We start from the raw sequence: 20,896 nt of genomic DNA, 5'->3' as shown, positions 1-20,896 counted from the left end.
TAGATTAATGTATTAGTGGAGGTCAGCATGCTGCATGTAAAGCATACATGTGCCAGGGCTTTGCCTGAAAATATGCTCATTAGTACATACGTGTAACATATTATCAATGTGTTTTCAAAATAACTGGTCGTGCTCTGCAATATTAAGCTAAGTCCCTCTCATATACAAGGGCTGATTGAAAAGTAATGAGACTGCCTCTGTTTTTCTGTCCCATAGGAATACGTGGCAACGCTATTCTGCTTATTGTGAAGTTCATACATCAATGTGTCCGATCCTGCGGTTGGACAGCCGTAGTCTCATTTATTTGGTCACAACGAGTGGAAGATCTTCGTACATTTCGTCATGGCGGATGAGGAAGACGTGTCTGTGAGATTACGTCAGAGATGTGTGATTGAATTTTGTGTTAAACTTGGAAGAAATGGAAATGAAACTCATGAAATGTTACAGAAAGCATACGGTGGAGAAACAATTAGCCGTGCTGCAGTATTTCAGTGGTGGAAGCACTTCAAAGAGGGTAAAACGTGAGTGACGAGGCACGTTCTGGGAGACCATTCACCGCTGTTACAGATGTCAACATTGCCAAAGCTGCAGAGATGTTGCAAAATGACATAAGGTTAACTGTACGCAAACTTTCGGCTTCACTGGGCATCTCATTCGAACGTATTCAGCATATTGTGACAAAGGAACTGAAAATGCATCGCGTGTGTGCCATGTAGGTACCCAGAAATCTCACAGAAGAGCAGATGATGAGTTGAATCGTACAAGAACACCATTCGAATGTCAGAGAGGATACCCGATTTCCTGATATCAATTGTGACATATCGTGAATTTGTTATTATGATCCTGAATCCAAACAACAGTCTACTGTATGGAAACACGAGAATTCGCCTCCACCAAAAAAAATGCTTCTGCTGTTCTTTAATGCACACGTAATGATCCTATAGCACTGGGTTCCACGTGGGCAAAACGTCCTGAAAACCCATTTGCGTGGTGCCATGAGGAAGAAAAGAGCACATTTGCTGAAGTGTTTTTTGCTCCAAGACAATGCCCAACCACATTGCATTGGCAGCAGTGACTGAAATGAATGGGACTGGAGCACACTTCATATAGCCTGGACTTAGCGCCCTGTGATTTTTTGGGCATTCCCAACCCTGAAGAAACAATTGCGCAGAAACAGATGGTGAAGTTAAAAATGCCATAGCTGCAACACTATGGGGTCTATTCATCATCACTTAATTTCTACAAAAGCAGGTAAAAATGAACATTTTCACCTGCAATTGTAGTAATTAAGTATTCGGACCATTCATCACAGATATCTGCTACTTACCTTCCTCTTGCCGTATGGCCCGCTGTCCCCATACACTAGAATGGGGACAGAATTCAGCAAACTCCGAAAATACAATATTTTTGGAGCTTGATTGCGGGAACATTCACCATCTTCAGATGGCGAGTGCTACTGCTACCCTCTTCCCTATGGGAAGGAATCCCGTGTTGTGAATCCGCCCGTGTCCGTCTCCTTCCGCCGGACATCGGGGCTCTTGTGCTCATGCGTGACCTGTACTTTATATACTTGAGGAAAAGAAATCAGAGATATATACATTCAAATGGTATAATCAATGCCACCTCCCTGCATTGGTTATGGCACAGAGGGGGAGATGTATTATAGCGGCACTGAGGCGAAGCATAAAGCACTACTGATGAGATGTATGAACATCTCATCGGCTGGAGCGGGGAAGTGTTAACTCCCCCCCAGGGCCGTAACCCGTGCCATGGCAGGGGGCGCAGTTTGGGCCTGTCAATTTTCCTGTTTATTATCATTCTCACTTGTAGCTTCCTCTTCTTTTATCCCCAGCATCTCCTGGCCTCCCCTATCTCTTCCCTGGCCCTTCCCCATGAAGCCATGGCCCTTTTTCAGGTGCACTATATTATGTCCCTATTTAAAAAATGGGAGGGTGGCGCCAATGCTCTCTCTGGCACAGGGCACCAAAAAGTCTAGTTACGGCTCTGCTCCCCCCTCCGGCGATCCCAGCCTGAGGACACTGCGCATCAGCCTAGTGCTTATGCGCTGTGTTTCAGTCCCGGCCGCCTCCACTGAGCATGCGCGGGATCTCGCAAGTATTGCGAGATCCCGCTTGCAGCCCTGGAGCCAGCAGCCACTGCAGCAGGGACAGCACTCTCCCTGCTGTGGGGATAGGGCATCGCGAACTGACCTTTCTTACATTGCCCAGGCTATCGGCGCTGCTATCTTGTAGATAGCAGCGCCGATAATGACAGGGGCGCTTACCATCCCTGTCATTTACCACCAAACCCCACGATCATACATCGGGGAGAAGCAATATCAGCGCACATAACGTGCGCTGATACCGCTTCGGTGCTTCTTACATTTCCCCCAATGATCCCTATGGCTACATGCATATTCTGAAAAGTAGTAGTGTGTTTCCATCAACAAGTAGATCTTACTTACTGCTTTGGGGCTCATTTACATGTGTATGTAAGGTAACTTACATACGCCTCACAGATGTAGCAGTAGACGTCCACTTCACCGTTGCGCTCATAGGTGTTGCTTTCACAATGTCCCTGAAATGCTTTTTGAAAAGTAGGCATGTCATGTGGTGGACTGTCTTATATTACATGTGTGCATGGGTGCCGAGAGGGGTGGGGAGCGGGTACAGTTTACCCGGGCTCGGACTTGCTAGAGGGGCATGGCGGGGCCCGGGTCCGGCATCGCCCTTCCCCCCTCCCTCACAGCAGATCAGCACACAGCTTGTGCTGGGCTGCAGTGTGAGACTGCTCGCGGCTGCTGCAACAGCCGGAGCAGTCTCCTATGGCTGTGGGGGGGGGGAGAGATCACACTGATCGCACCCTGCCCCCTGCTTAGTGCCGGGCTGGGGGGCTTACAGCGCCACCCTCCCCGGTGCGCAGCAAAACTGATATTTATTTTCCAAGGGGGCGTGGCCACACCTCCCGCGATTAGGCCACACCAGGTCAGGCTCTCTACGGCCCTGCATGTGTGGCATGAGATCAGAGATGCCAGGCTTTGAGAATAAAGATTTAGCGTACCAGACACCCCCTTCTTGTCAGACAGTGTACTGTGTACTGGATATTGTGGCTATATTTATTTGCTTATATGTATTTTACAACAGTGTATACATGTGTAAATGTGGTCTTAACGCCTCCAGCGGACATGCTGGAGTCAGCCCAGACTAAGCAAATCATCAGTAGGGTTTAAAAGGCACTGCCACAGCACAGTGCTGTGTGAAAACTGGTCACTGCTAGAGCGGGGTAACAACTCCAGTTCAACTGGACGCAGGGCGGCAAAGCTCAGTCGCAAGTCTAATGCAGAGTGGTGAGTAGTGGCTGCAATTGGTTTGTAAAGTCTCTGCAAATTTGCTACTGTGTACCTGCCAAATGCATGAAGGAATTGAGCTCATTCCTACCACATACAGTACCACCCAACATACGGGGGGAAAAAGATCAGATCATGGGTATGACCACATCATGGAAGGGGTGTGGTTTGTATATGGAGGAAGTGTGGCAGTTAGGCTACCCCTAATCCTTCTCCATCCCCATCCAGCCACTCTTTAATATGATGTGCAGTCCAGTGGCAAGTGTGCATGGCATCCGTTCTTCATTGCACTGCCAAACCTGCCCAATGCTGTCCGAGAGTGATGGCAGGACAGAGCCTTCAAATCAGGGCTGTTCTGCTGAAATAGGGATGATTGGAAGGTATGCTACAAGTAAATTGTGCGTCAAACAAAGACAAAAGGGGAGATTTATCAATACTTCTAATGAGGGCAAGCAGAGGTGTTTACCATAGGAACCATTCAAATTCTAGCTATCATTTTATATACTGTATTAGATAAATAATAGCTACAATCTGATTGTTTGCTATGGACAGTACTCCCTCTTGTGCTCTCTATGAGGTTTGGTAATTCTCCTGGAAAGACCATAGAGAGGTATAGGAGTATGTAGTTTAGTTTGCAGAGTGGTGAACCCCCTTATATTTTTTTGTGCCAATGGCTTTTGTGTTGTGTGTTTTTATAGAAATAGAGGATGCGTCTTTTTTCTACTATTTTGCTATTTATTTAACCCCTGTCAAGGAACAGGGAGGGCAAAAGTGTTAGTGAAGAGTACGCTCCAGCTCTATCTCCTATCCTGCATTGAAGTTGGTCAACAAACTTTACCAAGATGGCTGCCGGCGGGACATCTTACAGCGAATGCATGACCACACGCCCTTACTCCATCTTAGAGTGTGTAATGAGTACTGCACAGCCGAGAAGCAGCACATATTCCTCCTGGGTGTGAGTACCACTGTTACCACCAATGTCTCTTCTTACATATACCACTTACTCTGTGTATTACCGCTGTTACCATTGTTACCCATAATAAACCTACATACCTGGTTAAGGACAAATTTCACAATTCCGCTGGTGCCTATTGTTAACCTCACAAGTTCTACACCAATAGGCCATATCAACACAAAAGGCACCATACATCCCCAAAGAGTTACCATGATTATTAATATTATAGATAAAATCCATGCACTATGCCTTTATATAGAGCACATTTGCTTTGCAGATGCTTTCATATATGATCCTTGTGGTTTGAAACACAGTTTGGTACCTATAAATGTAGACAAAATGCTTGCATGCTTACTGACAGATATAAATGTCATTACTGTTTGACTGATGGATAGTAAATGCGGTAATGTTTGGCACTGTGGTCCTTCTGATTTGGTGTTAGCCTGTGATGAGTTTACATTACATGTGGTGTGTTTAGCTAAGTGTGTGGAGGATTGTGTGTGAGCACTGGGTGTTGGTAGACGTGGTGTATTGTCAGTAACTACTTTTAGAACACTGACCCTGGGATGTCAAACAGTCAAAGAACCTGTCAAACTGGTTCCAAGCCTAACATGCAGCCTCACACTCCCATTCAGGACACTGTAGATCTGTCACTCACCGCCTTCAGTTGCTCCAGCCGGTCCTTCATGTTGGAAAGTGTCTTTGGGTATCTCTCTCCCTGGGTTTATACAGAAGCACTCTCCTCACGCTTGTCCTACCGTGTCTATGAGCTGATTCTTCTGAGTCGGTTCCTCTGCTTCTTGCACTTTTTACACCATGTCCTTATGAGACTCATTCTTCTTGTCTTGCAAAACCAGACATCATAAAGTAGCCAGCCTGTGTGGTGTGTGGTGTGTGCCTCTAGCTCTCTTTTACCATAGAAATACCTTGCTGTCTGATGCAGTTGCTGTCTCTCTCTTTCTATATCCAAACCTCTGTCTCCTGTTGCTCTTTCTTCATCCAAATCCCTGGCAGTCTCTCTCTCTGTCACTGATCCGGTCTCTCGCATACACACAACTCCTCCCTCCCTTCCCTAATCCTCCCAGGAAAGAGAGGGAGGGGGAGTGCAGAGCCCAAGAGAGATGACCTCACTGCTTACCTGAGCAGGTGTGTGACAGCCCAGCACAGCCACGTTACTCTCCCACAGCTTGCCTGAGTACCACAGCAACACTATTAGAAACTACAAGACAAGCGCTCTTCATAGAATTGTCACTGTCCAGAAAGTAACAGTGATAATCACAGGACTGCAACCGAAACAACCCCCCAGCAATTGTGACATAGCATTGCACAGGCTGAGGACTGAGGTTGCCAATTCAGACTGAATAAACACACTGAACGATGCAAAGGAAACGAGTAACATGAGCAGGAAAAATGCATCCAGTACATACTCTGCTGGGTCAGCTATGTAACACAGAAGCATGCTAAATACACTTATTGTTGCATGTTCTACGACTCCTACCCTTGTAGTAGTTTGTTTTTGTTTTTATAGCTGGCCTATTATTTATGTCAGGCAAGTTTATATTTTGGTCTCACAAATTAACTTGCAGAATGTTTTATTTTTCCATAGGATGCGAAGTAGTCTTTCTCCCAGCCCCTCCCCTCCCTCCTCCAAACTCATATTGTGTGAGTATCATGGTACATTGCAACAAAAGTCACAGATGCAGATATTAGGGCTGGATCAGAGTTGGGAACAAAGCAAAAAAAAAAAAAAGCAACTTGCACCTCAGCAAACCCACGTAGCACTGCAGGTGGGACAGATGTAACATGTGGAGAGAGATTTAGGTTTGGGAGGGGCGTATCCTAGCTGAAATCTAAATTGCAGAGTAAAAACAAAGCTGTACAGTATCCAGTATCAGACCCTCCAACATGACCCCTTCCATCTGGTACAAAATGCTCTACTCTTGGGCTTCCATCTTAATAATTTATGATTGCCGCCACCTGTGTTGAAACACCTAAATGTACTTGCACCCCTTGCATTGCAACATGGTTTGTCCAAGTGCAAAGTTACTTTTTTTTTTTTTTTTGCTTTACTCCCAATTTAGAATAAGCCCCATTATTGATAACTTTAGACAACTACTCACACTAGTTGAAACATATGTGTATACATTATAACAGGTCTTCCATCATCAGCCACCCATGTATTTCATTTTCCACCACAAGCACCTGTACCCCTCCTCTGTAAAGACTCAACCTCCAGTCTCCCCATCCATTATTAGTTTACCACCATCTTTCCACATAATTTAATTCTCCTCCACCTCCTCCATTATAATTAATGTGTGCACCCACAGACCTCTTCTGTGATTCTCCCTGTCTACCCTGTAATTCATTCTCCCCCTCAGCCCATCTTACATCTATATATACAAAATCAAATGTCCTGACTGATGGGGATAATGTGTTACTCCAGGGGTGAGGGAGGGGACTATAGTGCTCCAGAGGTGAGGGAGGGGAATAAGTTATTACGGGTGTGAGTGAGGGTAATGTGTTACTACAGTTGTGGGGAAGGGATTGTATTTCTACACAGGTGAGGGAGAGGAATGTCGAATGTGTCACAACACAGAGGAGGGAGGGAAATGTGTTACTACAGAGGTGAGGGAGTGGAATGTGTTAGTACACAGGTGAGGGAGGGGATGCATTACTTTAGAGGTGAAGGAATAATGTGTTACTAGAGTGGTGAAATGGAAACAGTAAATATCTAAGGTCCACCTGGGTGAAATCATACATCAACATGTACATCAACTAGGTAGATATAAAACAGTGGACAAACATGGGGAGGTTCCTTATATCTTACACTGTGCTCCTGCTCCGGGAGTTCGATAGACTGTGAAGATGCGCAGCAAGGTGATGATGTCACTGGAGCACTTTGTTCAAATCCAGTCAGTTACAATTGTTGTCACCTCTGAATTGAAAAGAGGCAATTGTAAATTCTAAACCAAGCCGGACCGAGGAGTATATTTACTAAAGGTAGATTTTAATCAACTTGGATCAATTTAAAATTTATAAAAATCTATGCCCATCAATGTGCAAACTTTACACACTGGAACTTAGAGGCTGATCATAGGCGTCTTCACCCCTTTTTGGTTGTACTGGTTATGGTGGCGAAGAAGGTTATCCTAAATCACTGGATTTTACGCACACCTCCTTCACTTGAAGAGGTTAAACAGTTATTGTTGAAAACTATGTATATGGATAGACAATCTACAATCCCAGTCATAGAAAAAGGGGTGGTACAGTTGTACCGTAAATGGGGACCTTACATAGAAACCTTAGATGAGGGATCTCAATCCAATATCTTTAAAATTTTTGAATCCACAGGCTGGTTCTTGTTTAGATGACTATCTGACTCGATGTGATATTAAACAATTATGGAGTAAAAAAAACTAAAAAAAATTTTGCTCTATCAGATGTATGCATACTCTGTTCTCTCTTTTCTTTTAATATAATTTGTATTGTTCATATTCTTTTTGTTTATTGAAAAATCAAATAAAGATATTTGAAAGAAAAAAAAATCTATGCCTATCAATGTGTTTCTGGGGCTGAATCACACATTTACTAACAGTCAATTTTTGATTTGTTTAGTATTAATAAATGTGTGATTTAGCCCCAGAAACACGACATATCAAAATCAACCTTTAGTAAGTTGAATGGACGAGAGGCACAGATTTTAAACAATGGGTCCAGGGGCGTATCTTCCTATTAGCCAGGATGGCACTCACCAGGGGCGTCGGCTGAGAGGGGCGCCATTGCCGCAGGGCGGTGCCACCCACAGCCAGTTTTATCCCTTTGTGGGCACACCGATTCCCTGCTGCCCGCCCCAGTGATTTCCCAGCTATCCGGCGCTTAGTATACACATAGACACTGAGTCTGTCACAATCACTACAGAGTGACAGACTCATTCTCGATCTGGCATGCGGGGCGGCCGCGTGACCCCTTAGTGACGTGTGATCACACACCATGCGTGCTTTGATACGCCTAATGGCAGCATCTAGATGCCCTTCACAGCAGGGGTCATGGAGCGGTCAGGGCACATGCTGCACTACTGACTCTGGCAGCCAGGACCTGCGGGGGTGAGGATGAACAGGCAGACAGGAGGAGTGTACAGCAGTGTGAGTACTCAGGCTGGGGAAGTTGGGATCTGTCTGTGATGGGGACTGGCTGAGGGCGGTGATGGGGGCTGACTGAGGGTGTTGATGGGGGCTGAGGGCTGAAGAAGATGATGGGGCTGGCTGAGGAAGGTGATGTGGCTGTGGACTGAGGTAGGTGATGAGGGCTAAGGAAGGTGATGGGGCTGAAGAAGGTGATAGGGCTGGCTGAGGAAGGTGATGTGGCTGTGGACTGAGGTAGGTGATGTGGGCTGAGGTAGGTGAAGAGGGCTAAGGAAGGTGATGGGGCTGAGGAAGGTGATGGGGCTGGCTGAGGAAGGTGATGTGGCTGTGGACTGAGGTAGGTGATGTGGACTGAGGTAGGTGATGAGGGCTGAGGAAGGTGATGGGGCTGAGGAAGGTGATGGGGGCTGAGGAAGGGATAGGGGCTGGGGGCTGGCTGAGGAAGGTGATGTGGCTGGGACTGAGGAAGGTGATGTGGGCTGAGGAAGGTGATGTGGGCTGAGGAAGGTGATGAGGTGCTGAGGGAGGGAGTGGGACCAAGTTCCAACCCACTGGCCTGTCTGGACTCTCTGGAGGGAGACACTCACTGGCTGGCCAGCCGCATTAGTCGGCTACCTGCTCCCGGGAAGAGAGGAGGCGGCCCCGAACGGGGAATGCACTCGGGCCCCCTCCTCTCTAAAGACGTCCCTGCCCAGGACCCATTTTAGCATTGAAATGCCACTGCTACAATCAGTAATATTTCTAGGCAGTGTGAGCAAACGGGTTGGGTATGATATCCCGGCTGTCGGGATACCGCTGTTATGAATACCGACAGCGGCATCCCGTCAGAAGGAATCTCGACACCCTACGAAGTAAAGGTAAGTATTTTCCCTACCCCTACCCTAACCCTCCCTCCCCGGTGCCTAAACCTAACCCCCCCTTCCTAGTGTCTAAACCTAACCTCCCCCTCCCTGCAGCCTAATCCTAACCTCCCTCCTTGGTGCCTAACCCTAACCCTCCCCCTAATGCCTAACTCTAACCCCGCTACCTAACGCTAACGTCCTCCTACACCCCAATACTTACCTAGATCTGAAGCGACTGGAGGCTGGTCTCCTGCAATTAGCTCGGCAGCTATCTGTGATAACCCAGCAGGTGAGGTCACTCAGTCTTCTGTAGGGGGGCTGGGGGGAATTTGTTTTTATTTATTTTCTGGCTGTGGGGGCAATTAATCAGTGTGTGTTATTTTATTTCCTGTGGGAGCAATCATTGAATCATTGGAGGGGGCGCCAGTCCCTTAGTTTGCCAGGGGCGCTCGGACCCCTAGATACACCCCTGAGTGGGTCTATATTGAAAATTGTTCCTTATCTATCCCTATTAACATAGTTCCTTGGATACAAACCCCCCATATCTGACATATCCAACGATTTATCCTACTCTATCATGTTGGCTAAAACACATTTCCTCTTCACCTTCACCTCTTACTTCTCTCTTCTACAATTCCGACTTTACACCAGGCCTTCATCCACACTCATTCCCACATTGGCGTTCATCTCGCCCGCTTCGACTTGGTCAGCTGGTGGAGAATGACGCTGTTGTCCCTTTCCCCACCCTACAACAAAGATGGACACTGGCGAATGGCGACGAGATATGTCGGTACCTACAAGTGAAACTTTTAATACAACATCGAAACAGACAAATCTCAGGTGCACAACTCCAAATTATTGATAATATATAAATGCAATAAAATTTTGCAATCAATAGAGGTTTTTAGCATAATCATGGCCAAGGTTATGGGCCTACCCACCATATCCAGGTAACCTCTTTAGGGTAGGTCCCTAACATACTAGAGTTCAAATCCAGAGTGCAGGACACCCCCAAACTGGCCCAGCTAAGCCGCCACAGTGCAGTGTAAAGAGATAGTTAAGAGCAGCCACAGCTGCATATAAAGAATGAAAATAAAAAAGTGAAGTACATGTATAATAAACAAACAGTGAAGGGTTAAAATGTGTAATAAAAGAAAAATGTGTTATAATGCGGTGCCCTGAAACAGATCAACCAAAGCAATCCAGGGGGACCCATGCCCCAAAAATGAACCAAAGTTGCAGTGGAGGATGATCTGGTGTCAAGAAGGGCAGCAAAGAAGCCACTTCTCTCCAGAAAAAACATCAGGGACAGACTGATATTCTGCAAAAGGTACTGGGATTGGACTGCTGAGGACTGAGGTAAATTTATTTTCTCTGATGACTCCCCTTACAGATTGTTTGGGGCATCTGGAAAAATGCTTGTCCGGAAGGTGAGCGATACCATCAGTCATGTGTCATGCCAAAAAGTAAATTATCCTGAGACCATTCATGTGTGGGGTTGCTTCTCAGCCATGGGAGTGGGCTCACTCACAATTTTGCCTAAGAACACAGCCATGAATAAAGAATGGTACCAAAACATCCTCCAAGAGCAACTTCTCCCAACCATCCAAGAACAGTTTGGTGACGTACAATGCCTTTTCCAGCATGATGGAGCACCTTGCCATAAGGCAAAAGTGATAACTAAGTGGATAGGGGAACAAAACATCAAAATTTTGGGTCCATGGCCAGGAAACTCCCCTGACCTTAATCCCATTGAGAACTTGTGGTCAATCCTCAAGAGGCGGGTGGACAAGCAAAAACCCACAAATTCTGACAAACTTCAAGCATTGATTAGGCAAGAATGAGCTGCCATCAGTCAGTATGTGGCCCAGAAGTTGATTGACAGCATGCCAGGGCTGTCACAGTTGGTGTTTAATAGTTACCTGACTGAGGTGTTGAACTGGCTTCAGCGGAGATCGGCTAGAGTGGAACCATGGATGAAGTAAATAGCTCTATTTGCATATGAACTGTATGGCAGTGAGAACTGCCTTTGATGATAAATGACAGGGAAACTTGTAACGTTGGAGTGGAACCAGCAGAAAACTTGGAGGAACCAGACTGGGATCGTCAGGAAGGCTTGCTGAGCTGGACGGGGTACCAGTAGGTAGGCTTGCAGAATTGGACTGAGAACCAGTAGATAGGCTTGCTGAATTGGACTGAGAACCAGTAGGATTTCCGGATGCGACAGGTATAGCTATTATCAGGATTACTGAATAAACTGGTCTGGGAACCTGCATGATTTCTGGATGCGCCAGGTATAGCTATCATCCGGGTTACCAAATTAACTGGTCTGGGAATCAGCAGGATTTCCAGATGCGCCAGGTATAGCTATTAGCAGGATTACTGAATTAACTGGTCTGGGAACCAGCAGGATTTCTGGATGCGCCAGATAAAGCTATCAGCAGGATTACTGAATGAACTGGTCTGGGAACCAGCAGGATTTCTGGATGAGCTGGTCAGGAAACCAGCAGAATTTCAGGATGAGCTGGTCTGGGAACCAACAGGAGCCTGGGATATACTTGTACATAGGGAGACAGAAGTAGAACAATCTGTACACCACGGGAAGTAACAATATGCTCAGGCCCTGAATGCTCAGAGGAGGATGTTATACCCTGGGTCTGGCATGAATTGGTGGATATGGTCAGGTGGTTTGGCAGTAGCACTCTGAGTGGTGGAAGGCACAACATGCAGAGGGAGCAATCATATCTGTAGTACTGAGAGTCAGAACTACACCTGCGATTTCAATCAAGGCTAGCAGTGTTCACAGACAGAAGAGGGCCCAGGTGAATAATCACTGTGGAAAGGAGAGCATAGTTCAAATGTATACACAGAAGTGTTACAGCCAGCATGATTGCAGCAATCGTGCAATCTTCAATCAATTGTGTATAAAAATCTTTCCCTTTTTCAATCGATTGCAGAATTGCCACAATCGATTGAAAAAGGGAAAGATTTTTATACACAATCGATTGCAGATTGCACGATTGCTGCAATCAATTGCTGATGTATGGGGGCCTTTGTACATACAGATCCACAGGACAGTTGGCAGGGGTAAGTCTTATGGCAAAAAGGTGAAAAACTAGCCAGGGTCATGACAAGGGCGATTGCAGAGGCCTTGAAAAAGAAGGGTCAACACTCTTTGTATAAACTTATGGGCAGCACAGACGGTGTAATGGTTAGCGTTACTGCCTCACAGCAATAAGGTCATGGGTTCAATTCCCACAATGGCCCTAACTGTGTGGAGTTTGTATATTCTCCCTGTGCTTGCGTGGGTTTCCTTCCACACTCCAAAAATATACTGTTAGGTTAATTGGCTCCCAACAAACTTAACCCAAGTGTGTATGTGTGTGTGTGAGCATGTGATAGGGAATATAGATTGTAAGCTCCACTGGGGCAGGGACTGATGTGAATGGCCAAATATTCTCTCTGTAAAGCGCTGTGAAATATGTGTGCGCTATACAAATAACTGGTAATAATAATAAACTTAATGTAATTGTCAATAATATTCTTTGACACTTATGAAATGCTTGTACATCAGTATACCATAGTAACATCTGACAAAGGTCTAAACACACTGAAGCAGCAAACTTTGTGAAAACCAATGCTTGTGTCATTCTCAAAACTTTTGGCCATGGCTGTAGTCAGTCTCCATGTGAATTCCTCCTTCTTTCACCAGCACATGTGCCGAGTAGTCTTTGGCAGTGTGCTAGAGTCTAGTATTAATGTATGTGAGATATGTGAAATACAGTGAGTGTTGGAGACCTAAGTATCTAAAATCACACTTATTGTAACAAATAACTATAGTAGTAGAACTGGCGATACATGTACTGCGGCAATACCTGATAAACAGGCTCCACTATACACATTTTATTGCCACAGGTAATCCCTACGGGGGGAAAAACCCAAATCACACATCCTCTCTGGTAATTAGACATTTCTTTCTTTGAGGATATTTCTCAGTATTTTCACTTCACTATGTGGCATGTTTGCCTTCTTTTGAAAAAAGCATTTCAGAGAGATTGTGAAAGCATCACCGATGAGCCCGGCGGTAAAGTGGGCGTGTACCGCTACATCTGAGGGGTGTGCTATAAAATTGAAAAAAAAAAATCCAAACGTAAACGAGCTCCAATGCAGTTAGTAAGATGTATTTGTTAATGAAAACACACATACTTTTTCGTTTTGCTAATGGATTGTGTTTTATAAATGGTTCGATATAAGTAGCCAAGAGAAACCTTATATGAAAACACATGTAGCCATAGGGATCATGTTTTTATTTCCAAGTATATAATATTCTACAAAATGGGGGTATGGTGCAATCAGGGAGATTACAAGACTCGTCAGGGTGATTGCTACTATTCCAGGGAGTCTCCCTGACAATCAGGGAGAGTTGGCAAGTATGCTATGTGGCACAACATGTAGACAAAGGAGTGCGGGGCTGTTATGCCAGTGTCACATTGGAGCATGCCATGTTCCCCAAGAGCATGCTTCAGAACAGCTGCTCCTAAAGCCCCTCACCTAAAAATTCCCCTGCAGGCAGTGTGAGAAGCAGGGCTGGATAAACAATGTGGCGGGTGGAGCTGCAGCTCCAGGCCCCAAATGAAAATAGGCCCACAGGAGACTGACAGATACTTGCCTACTCTCCTGGGAGTCGCGGGAGGCTCCCAATTTTTCGGGTAACACCTTGCTCCCCCGAAAGAGTAGGCAGATCTCCCACATTCCTAGTGAAGTGGGCAGGATGAGGAGAATTTACAGACAAATTTGCAGGTCTGTAGGGAGGGAGCGGGGCTAAATTATGCGCATTGCAGGCTTTTACTGTACATGGGGCGGGACCTAATGATGGCTATAGTCTGGCCCCGCCCCCCAAAACTGAGAGCAGGAGCTCCTCTCCGGCTACTCCCGGGAAGGAGTTCTGAAAAGCCGGTAAGTATGGACTGACAGTGTTGATTGGAAAAAAAAATTCCTGTCAGAGACTGCCAGGGCCGTACTCCCAGGCCCCGCCTCCTCCATCCCCAGCTCAGTGGGAACAGTGCTTAGAGCCGTACAGCAAGCAGGCAGTGTGGTGGCCACCCCTCCCCTCTACTCCAGTCTCCTTCACATGGGTCCTCATGATCCTGTCAGTCACAAGCCCCGCCCCCCAGAAGAGGAACTGTTGCTGGCTGGTCTCTGGTGAGTTATTTCTTCATAATGATGAGAATAAATTAATGATAGATGTGTATGTGTGTGTGTGTATATATGTGTACATGAATGTATAAATGTGTGTGTATATGTGTGTACATGTATGTGTATGTATGTATATGTATGTATGTGTACATGTATGTATAAATGTGAGTGTGTGTACATGTATGTATTTGTGTATGTATATATGTGTACATGTATGTGTGTATATAATTATATATGTGTATATGTGTACATGTACTGTATGTATATGTGTGTGTGTATATAATTATATATGTGTGTTTGTATATATGTGTACATATATGTATGTGTGTGTATATATAATTATATATGTGTGTATTTGTGTATGTATATACAGTATGTGTAGATGTATTTGTATGTATATGTGTGTGTGGGGGGGGGTGGATGTGTTATTAGGCACTGGGTTATAGAAATTGTTCAATGAATGGGTTAATGAGTGGTGTATAGTTAATAGGTGCTAAGTGAGTGTATTAATGGGTGCTGTGTGAGGGGAGCTATATGAGAGCTGATAGGGTGAATTAATGTGCTAATGGGTGCTGGGAGGGGGAATTGATAATGAATCTGGGAGAGATAGCTTACTTGGTGTTTGTGGTGGGGGATTGATTAATGGGTTATTGGACAGGAATAGGTTAGCGCATACTGTGTGGGGAAAATTGGTGGGTGCTGGCAGGACGGGCGAATGTGTTGCTGGGGGTAAGTGGTGCTGGAGGTGATTCAATAGTTTGTGGGAGGTTAGCTCCCATCTAAAGCTATTCAATAGTTTTGCATGACTAGCCCGACACTGACAATTAGCACAGGAGAAGCTGCTTAATGCGGCTAATCCCATGCATTCTCATGTAAGAATGCAGACGTCCTGACCAGCACAGGGCTGGTTGCGCAAAACAATTGAATAGCTCCCGTGTAGTTTACACTGGAGCTATGGGAACTTCAAACAATTGCATCATCCCCATTGGGTGTGCTGTACAATATTTAATAGATTTACAGACAGCATGAGCAGTGTTCACACTAGGTTGTTTTAGCAGACGGAAGAATCCGCCATGCCCTCTTTCGGAGTGCCATGCTGATCTCCGGATGAGAGCCTTTGGATTGGAGGAGTCTTGGATGCCACACTCCTGCTGAGATCCTGCTAAATCCACAGCCTCTGACTGACTCTTCATCAACCTAGTCTAAGGTGAATACATGTATAATACATGTGTGTTATCGTCAAGGTTGGCTGGTTTAAACCAATTTTTTTTTTTTAACACTCTGTTTTTTTTCCCTATTATTATGCTGTGACTACAGACGCGTCACCTATTATAAAGGAAACCCCCTGGTATTATTCCACATTCTTGTTGTGTGTGGTTTTGAGTGAGCCGAACCAATACAGGAAATTCACACACACAACAGAGAAATAGGGAGGGTGAACCAGATCAGAGAGGTTCTAAATCTACCTAACATCAGCTAAGACTCCACAAACTCTTCCCCTAACAATCCTATAGAACAGGAGAAAACCACAACTAATATTCTCAGGGCCCTATTCATCAACACTAAATTAACGTTTTTAAGGATATATTCCTTAAATAACGTTATTTTAGTATTCATGAAGTATCTTAACGCAGGAGATATCACTGATATCTCCTTGCTAAGTTCCCCTGCGTTAATTTCCACACTCCCCATACATTAGTATGGGGATGTGGAATTATGGTATTCATCAAATTCCGAAAATTATGTATTTTCGGAATTTGATGGAGGTACTATCCGCCACTGTGAGGTGGCGAATAGCAGGTGAAACTTACCTGCTTACAGCTGGACAGGTCCCCCGACGTCTCCCTCCGGCGCTCTGGTGCGTCCTCTGGCTCCGGAGGCTGGTCAGACACTGGCCCTGATTCAGAGCCAGACGCTTTGACAGAGCGCTCATGGTTTAATCTCTATCATGTTTGTTTCAATTCCAAACCTTCAGTCCTACTAAGGTGAGTGGAAGGAAGACTTATGCTGGGCATACACTATACAATGATCTGGGTGATCCGCCCGATATCTGTGGATCACCCCGATAATTGTACTGTGTGTGTGGCCGATTGATGCTAAAATATCAATTGGTGGGGCATGCTGGATCATCCAGCATGCCTGTCCGATGCAATATTTTTAAGTTAAATGTCGGCCACGTCGGCCGACTGAAAGACATTTCCCCTGTTCCTTCACAGGGAAGGAACAATGAAACGTCTTCTCCCCAGGGGCAGAGCGCAGATATCGGGGCCAATACACTGTGAAATATGGGGCAGCACAGATGGTGTAATGGTTAGCGTTACTGCCTCACAGCAATAAGGTCATGGGTTCATTTCCCACCATGGCCCTAACTGTGTGGAGTTTGTATATTCTCCCTGTGCTTGTGTGGGTTTCCTCCGGGTACTCTGGTTTCCTCCCACACTCCAAAAATATACTGGTAGGTTAATTGGTTCCCCACAAAAATTAACCTGTGTGCGTGCGCATGCGGTAGGGAATATAGATTGTAAGCTCCACTGGGGCAGGGACTGATGTGAATGGCCAAATACTCTCTCTGTAAAGCGCTGCGGAATATGTGTGCGCTATATAAATAACTGGTAATAAATAAAATAAATAAATATCTCACAGTGCATGCCTGCGATATCTGGTGGGTGTCAGGCTGCCAGATAAAATATTTGTCAGTCTGACAGGCATTTTATCTGGTAGTGTATGCCCAGCATAAATCTGGCTCTTTTTGAGATTAAAAAATCCTAATTACTTTGGATGTTAATGTTAGAAAGCATTAAAAAATGGTTGCTCAAGGAATCTAATACATAGTAATGTTTCACAGTACTCATATAATTAGCAGGATTATTTTTTTTACATTAAACATTAATGGAAAAAAACAGATTAAAATAAGAAAAAAAACAACCAAAAAAAAAACAGTTTGAAACAAATAAACATTATTTTTTTTGTTTTGTTTTTGTTGTTTTTAAAAAAAAAAAAAACTGTTTTTTTTCCCCCCCAACACTGTTTATTGTATACTTAATAAATTGGAGACACTGCTCCGTAGTATATTAAGTATTGGGGGCACTGATGTGTGGCATATCTTGCATTGGGGGCACTAATGTGTGGCTTTATTAGGTATTGGGGACAGTAGCGGCTCTATGCCGCCCGGAGCTCCATTGTATCCGGTGGGCGTTTCTAGCGCTTTCTCCCTCCCTGCGCTATAGTGATTATGTAGCTTCAGGGGGAGGGAGCGGAGGAGGGAAGGGGCGGCTACACAGGACAGAAAAGCCTAGCGCCGGTCCTGATTGGGGACACTGTAGTGTGGCATGTAGAAAAAAATACTTGTTACCAGCAAGTCACATCCAGTGTTGGATGTGACTTGATGGTGACAAGTAATTTTTCTATATTGTGCCAGTCCCTGGAGTGCCGCCTATCTATGATTTTACAAATATCATGTGTGTTTGTTTGTGTGTATGTGCATATATATACAGTATATATATATATATATATATATATATATATATACATGTATAAGCTTGACTTTTTTTTACATTCTTAAGATCTAATATCTTCTTGGTGTAGCTATTAATAAGATTAAGTCTTTTTTATATAAGTGCCATTTTTCTTTTTTTTGTCATATTAACAAGGGGTGTTTTCTTTTTTATTGTAAACTTTCTCGTTACGTGGTTGATATAAGCGGAGTGGGGAGGGCAATTAAAGTGATTGAAGAAAGGCGCTAGCTGCAGCCCATGATGCAGACCACACCCCCACAGCACTAGTCACACCCCCTGCGGTCGCACACAATAAGCCCCTTGTCAATTTTAGATCCAGGCCCATATGGACCTTAGAAGTAGGGGTGCCGAGAGTGGGAGTGGAGTGTCAGCCTTGTCGGAGGGGCTTGGCGGGTGTCCTGGTCAGTTTCTGAGCCTTTGCAGCTGGAGGCGCCACTTCACCGCGCATATAATTTATTTTCAATGATGGAGTGGCCACGCTTCACAGATTACAGCCTTGAATACTCAGATACAGTTATTACAGTTTCAGGTTGGTGTATCAAACAAGAATGTGGATGATGATGATGATGGTGTAAAACTGATGCATGATTTGTTTTCAGCATCAGAGAAAGTTTATCATGCAGAACGTGTGAAAGATGTAAGCCACGCAGCTCGTCAGAGAAAGCCGTTCTGATTGGTTAGAAGAGTTTACCCCTGCGTTGGCCTGGTACTCACCTAAAGTAACAAGCTGATACGAGATTTATAATAGATTACACATGCTGGATAAGTGCACAGACATATTAATTTCTGAAATGATTTAACTGATTTCTTCCATTTTCTGGAACTAGTTAGTAGAATAAAAGATTAGACCATAAAAAAGGTGGCAATACTGCATACCCCTGGGTAACACAACAAGAACAAAAAGATTTGCTAGTGTTTTCATTTTATAATATTATAACAGTAATTTTCTTCCCAGGAGCAATGACCATAACTAAGGCGCTAAGACCCCTGGGGAGCGCCACCACGGCTGTCCGCCATTGCCCTGTTCCCTCCTGGTGCCCAACTATAATATTATCTGTGATTCTCCTCTTCGTTTAAAAAAGAGAAAATAAAAAACCACATACATAAAAATGCATTACAGTATTTTGGGCCTCAGAGTGAACAGGAGATTACATTGCTTAAAGGATAATGCGGCTCTGTAATAACATATGGTAAAGCTTCTCTTCAAAGAACTAAAGGTGCCCACACACTGGACGACACGCAAACGATGCAATGTCATTAACAAATTCCCATAAACTCCCCAGCAGCTCCCCAGCAGCTCCCCAGCAGCTCCCCAGCAGTCCTGGACAAATGATATTTTGCATAAACTGTGCAATCTGACAAACAATCTGACCAACTACCTTAATCTTGTCAATGAGATTGCCAGATCTTACCTGCTGTAGGTCAGATCTGAGGATACGACATACGACCCGCAGGACAGCACATCGGATCGTCATCATTCCTGGAAGCTGCACGATTTGCACGTTTTAAACGATGTATCGTTCCAATGCGTCATTTTCATGCAAATCGTGTCTAATTTCATCCGGTGTGTGGGCCCCTTAAGACACATTACTAAGACCCATTACTGCCTATTTTTTCAGTTTTTTTGGGGAGGGGGGGCAATCTTGGTGCATTAAGATGGTGGCTGAAAGATCATGTCATACAGATGTGTCCTCAAACATCTAGCCTCAATGCGTCACGCGGCACGACTTGCCTGGCGTGAGTGAGCCGCCAGGTCCTGTGCTACTCTGCTAGCGTTGGGCCTCATCTAGTATGCACCCGCAGACTGTGATAATTATTTTTATATGCAACGCTTGTATATCTGTGTGCACCTGAGTCTGTACATGAACCATAACGGAACTTGGAATTAAAAAAGCTACAGCCGCTACATTGTAGTACTTTGTATACAGATACAGAGGGCCTGATTCAGAGCCGGACGCTATTTGTGCTCGCTCGTTCAGAAAAAGGGGCTGGCTGTTCAAATTAACCATTCGCTCTTTGCGGTCTGTTGACGCCTCTATGTCTGAACAAGCGAACAAAACTTGCGGTCGTTAATTTGGTAAAAACGCCCCCTGGCCGCTCGCATCATACGTCATGTCAGCTATTTATTAGATTAATCGAGTACATCGAATGGCGTCTGAACTGCTCGCTATTCTTGTGGTTGGTTTTTCCTACCGCAATCTTGCAAGCAGTTCTGACTATAAAATAACCCAGTGACGTGGTCGATGACGCTGCTGTATTAATTATGCACACCCTTAAAACGCCCGTTTTGACCTTTAGGCACGCCTGCGTTCTGATCTCCACTCCCCGTTTTCAAGCACCTTCCCCTGTTACCACCCACATACGCCTCATTCTGTCACTCAAAATAGCAGGCATTCGCTATTTAGCGAGCACATGATTTTCGGCCGCACTGACTGGTTCGTGCATGCGTATTACAATCCGTACGCATGCGCAGTTGTGCGAACATCGCTCGGAACGAACGAGCGGCTGCTTACGAGCGGCTCTGAATGAAGCCCAGAGATTCATTTGCACACAGATATACAAGTGTCGCATATGAAATAACTCCACATCTAGTCACATCGCATTGCGAATTAAACGCATTTTCTGCAACAAAAAAAGACGCAAAAAATGCACCCAGTGCTAGCAGAGTATCATGGGACCTGGCGTTTTTGGCTTTTTAAGAACACATCTGTATTCTGTACCTCTTTTCTCGGAAAGTGGATAAGTCTAACAGGGGCCCCCTCTTCCACCAATTTCCCAAGTGAAGTGGGTGATCTAGCCAGCTTGATTGGTAATCAAGGCATTGTATAGCCGGGAATAGGGCCACAATGATGTGATTGCAGTGTCACGTCCTTCACACCGGCCACATGGCTGCATTAGGG

At 45.0% G+C, this 20,896-nt stretch overlaps 2 protein-coding genes across 4 annotated transcripts in view; one reads left to right on the top strand and one right to left on the bottom strand.

Moving 5' to 3' along the window:
- The window catches only part of STX3 (syntaxin 3), a 66,587-nt gene extending 61,231 nt beyond the window's left edge, over positions 1-5,356 (bottom strand). The window contains exon 1 of one of the 3 annotated variants that reach the window (XM_088473514.1): positions 4,960-5,356. In XM_088473514.1, coding sequence (XP_088329640.1) covers positions 4,960-4,989 — 30 coding nt within the window. In that variant the 5' untranslated portion in view covers positions 4,990-5,356. The remainder of the gene's footprint in view (positions 1-4,959) is intronic. The other 2 variants (XM_088473513.1, XM_088473515.1) reach the window with 2 other exon arrangements.
- Positions 1-20,896, top strand: part of LOC148522909 (alpha/beta hydrolase domain-containing protein 17C-like) — a 541,817-nt gene that overhangs the window by 169,907 nt on the left and 351,014 nt on the right. The window lies entirely within an intron of this gene.

This window comes from Taudactylus pleione, unplaced genomic scaffold (assembly GCF_031769625.1).
Source record: "Taudactylus pleione unplaced genomic scaffold, aTauple2 ptg000136l, whole genome shotgun sequence".
Classification (NCBI taxonomy): domain Eukaryota; kingdom Metazoa; phylum Chordata; class Amphibia; order Anura; family Myobatrachidae; genus Taudactylus; species Taudactylus pleione.
Note: the sequence above shows the minus strand (reverse complement) of the source record. Positions and strands in the feature narration are given on the sequence as shown.